The sequence below is a fragment of the Orycteropus afer genome, unplaced genomic scaffold (genome assembly GCF_000298275.1).
Source record: "Orycteropus afer afer isolate SDZICR_OR568_19922 unplaced genomic scaffold, OryAfe1.0 scaffold20105, whole genome shotgun sequence".
NCBI classification, from domain to species: Eukaryota; Metazoa; Chordata; class Mammalia; order Tubulidentata; family Orycteropodidae; genus Orycteropus; species Orycteropus afer.
Genome location: NW_006941692.1, coordinates 1 through 1,286, shown reverse-complemented (window position 1 = coordinate 1,286; position 1,286 = coordinate 1). Strand labels below are relative to the sequence as shown.

General features: G+C 40.4%; 1 protein-coding gene across 1 annotated transcript; it reads right to left on the bottom strand.

The window, feature by feature from the left end:
- Positions 1–9: 9 nt before the first annotated feature.
- Positions 10–1,282, bottom strand: LOC103213626 (tripartite motif-containing protein 60-like; the record flags this gene model as incomplete). The annotated part of the gene is made up of 1 exon (XM_007959356.2): positions 10–1,282. A coding segment is annotated over one exon (1,273 nt), but the record flags the coding sequence as incomplete, so codon positions are not given.
- Positions 1,283–1,286: the final 4 nt, after the last annotated feature.

Here is a 1,286-nt window from a genome sequence, read left to right as displayed (position 1 = left end):
TGACTTCACAGATTGTGAGAGTGTTTGAACTATGTCCAGTGGAGAAATAAGCCCAAAGTTTTTCTGTAAAAGTATCAGTGAATGTATAAATATGAGATCTATTATTCATATTATAAAATGAAACCTCTCCCAAGTCATAATCCAGAAAAATACCTATCTGCATGAGTTTTACTCTATCATTTGTACCACATGTATCAGTCCAGTGCTGAATTTGCCAGCATCCATCCTTTGCTGATGACGACACAGTTGCATTTGGGGGAAAGGAGTCTTTACACACACCTACAGCCCATTCACCTGTGCCTCTTACTTCAACCTGCCAGAAATGCCTGCCAACTGTAAATCCTTCAGAACTCAGTACAGCTGGATAACCAGTAAATCTCTTGGGATTGTAGGGTAAATTCATTTTCATCTTTCCATATTTCACACTTTTTCTGTCTTCTGATATGATGAGATTGGGGAAAGCCCTGTCAAGATCAAGTGTCAAATCTACCTTAAAAATGTTGATCATTTTCTGCAGGCCAAAGTGTTGTGGAGGGAGGCACCAATGCTCTTCCTTTAATTCATATGAAAACACTACTGGTGTTTTTAGGTTCTTGTATCTGTTGTGGATGCTGTCAATATCTGTCAGTAACTCCAGGTCAGCCTGCACACATTTCTCTGTTATTTCACTTAGAAGGTTTTTCAGAGTGGAAATATGATCTGAAAGTAAGATTTGGTTTTCAATCAGTTTTTCATTAATATCCTTCTCTTCCATAAGTAATTTCAAAAAAATGGCATCTTGCTCTTTACCCAGTAACCGTTTAAGTTGTTCGTATTCAAAGTTCAGTTCCCTTTTCTTATTTTCCACCTTCCTCCACAACTTAAATGACTTTGAAGCTTGCATTTCTGATCCCTTTTCAGCATCTTCAACTTGTTTCTTCAGAGTCTTAATGTAGCTTTTGAGCTTTTGCCTATGATTAGTTGCAGCTTCCTCGATGGTCATCAAGTGGTGATCTGAGTGGTGGGAGGAGATACTGCACTGGGAACACAGCAGCTCCAGGTCTTTTTCACAGAACAGGGATAGCACCTCATTGTGCTTACCACACAGTGGTTTCTCCTCCTTTTGGGTCCTCTTGCTCTTTGTGGTAGGAATTTGCTTTACAATATCAATCATGTGACATAGTTGAGTGTTCCTCCTGAAATTTCTGTCAAGGCAGGGGTGGAGGCATACAGGACAGGGGAAGACGTCCTGTAGATCTTCCCAGCACTGATGGATGCAAGGACGACAGAAGTTGTGGCCACAGTCA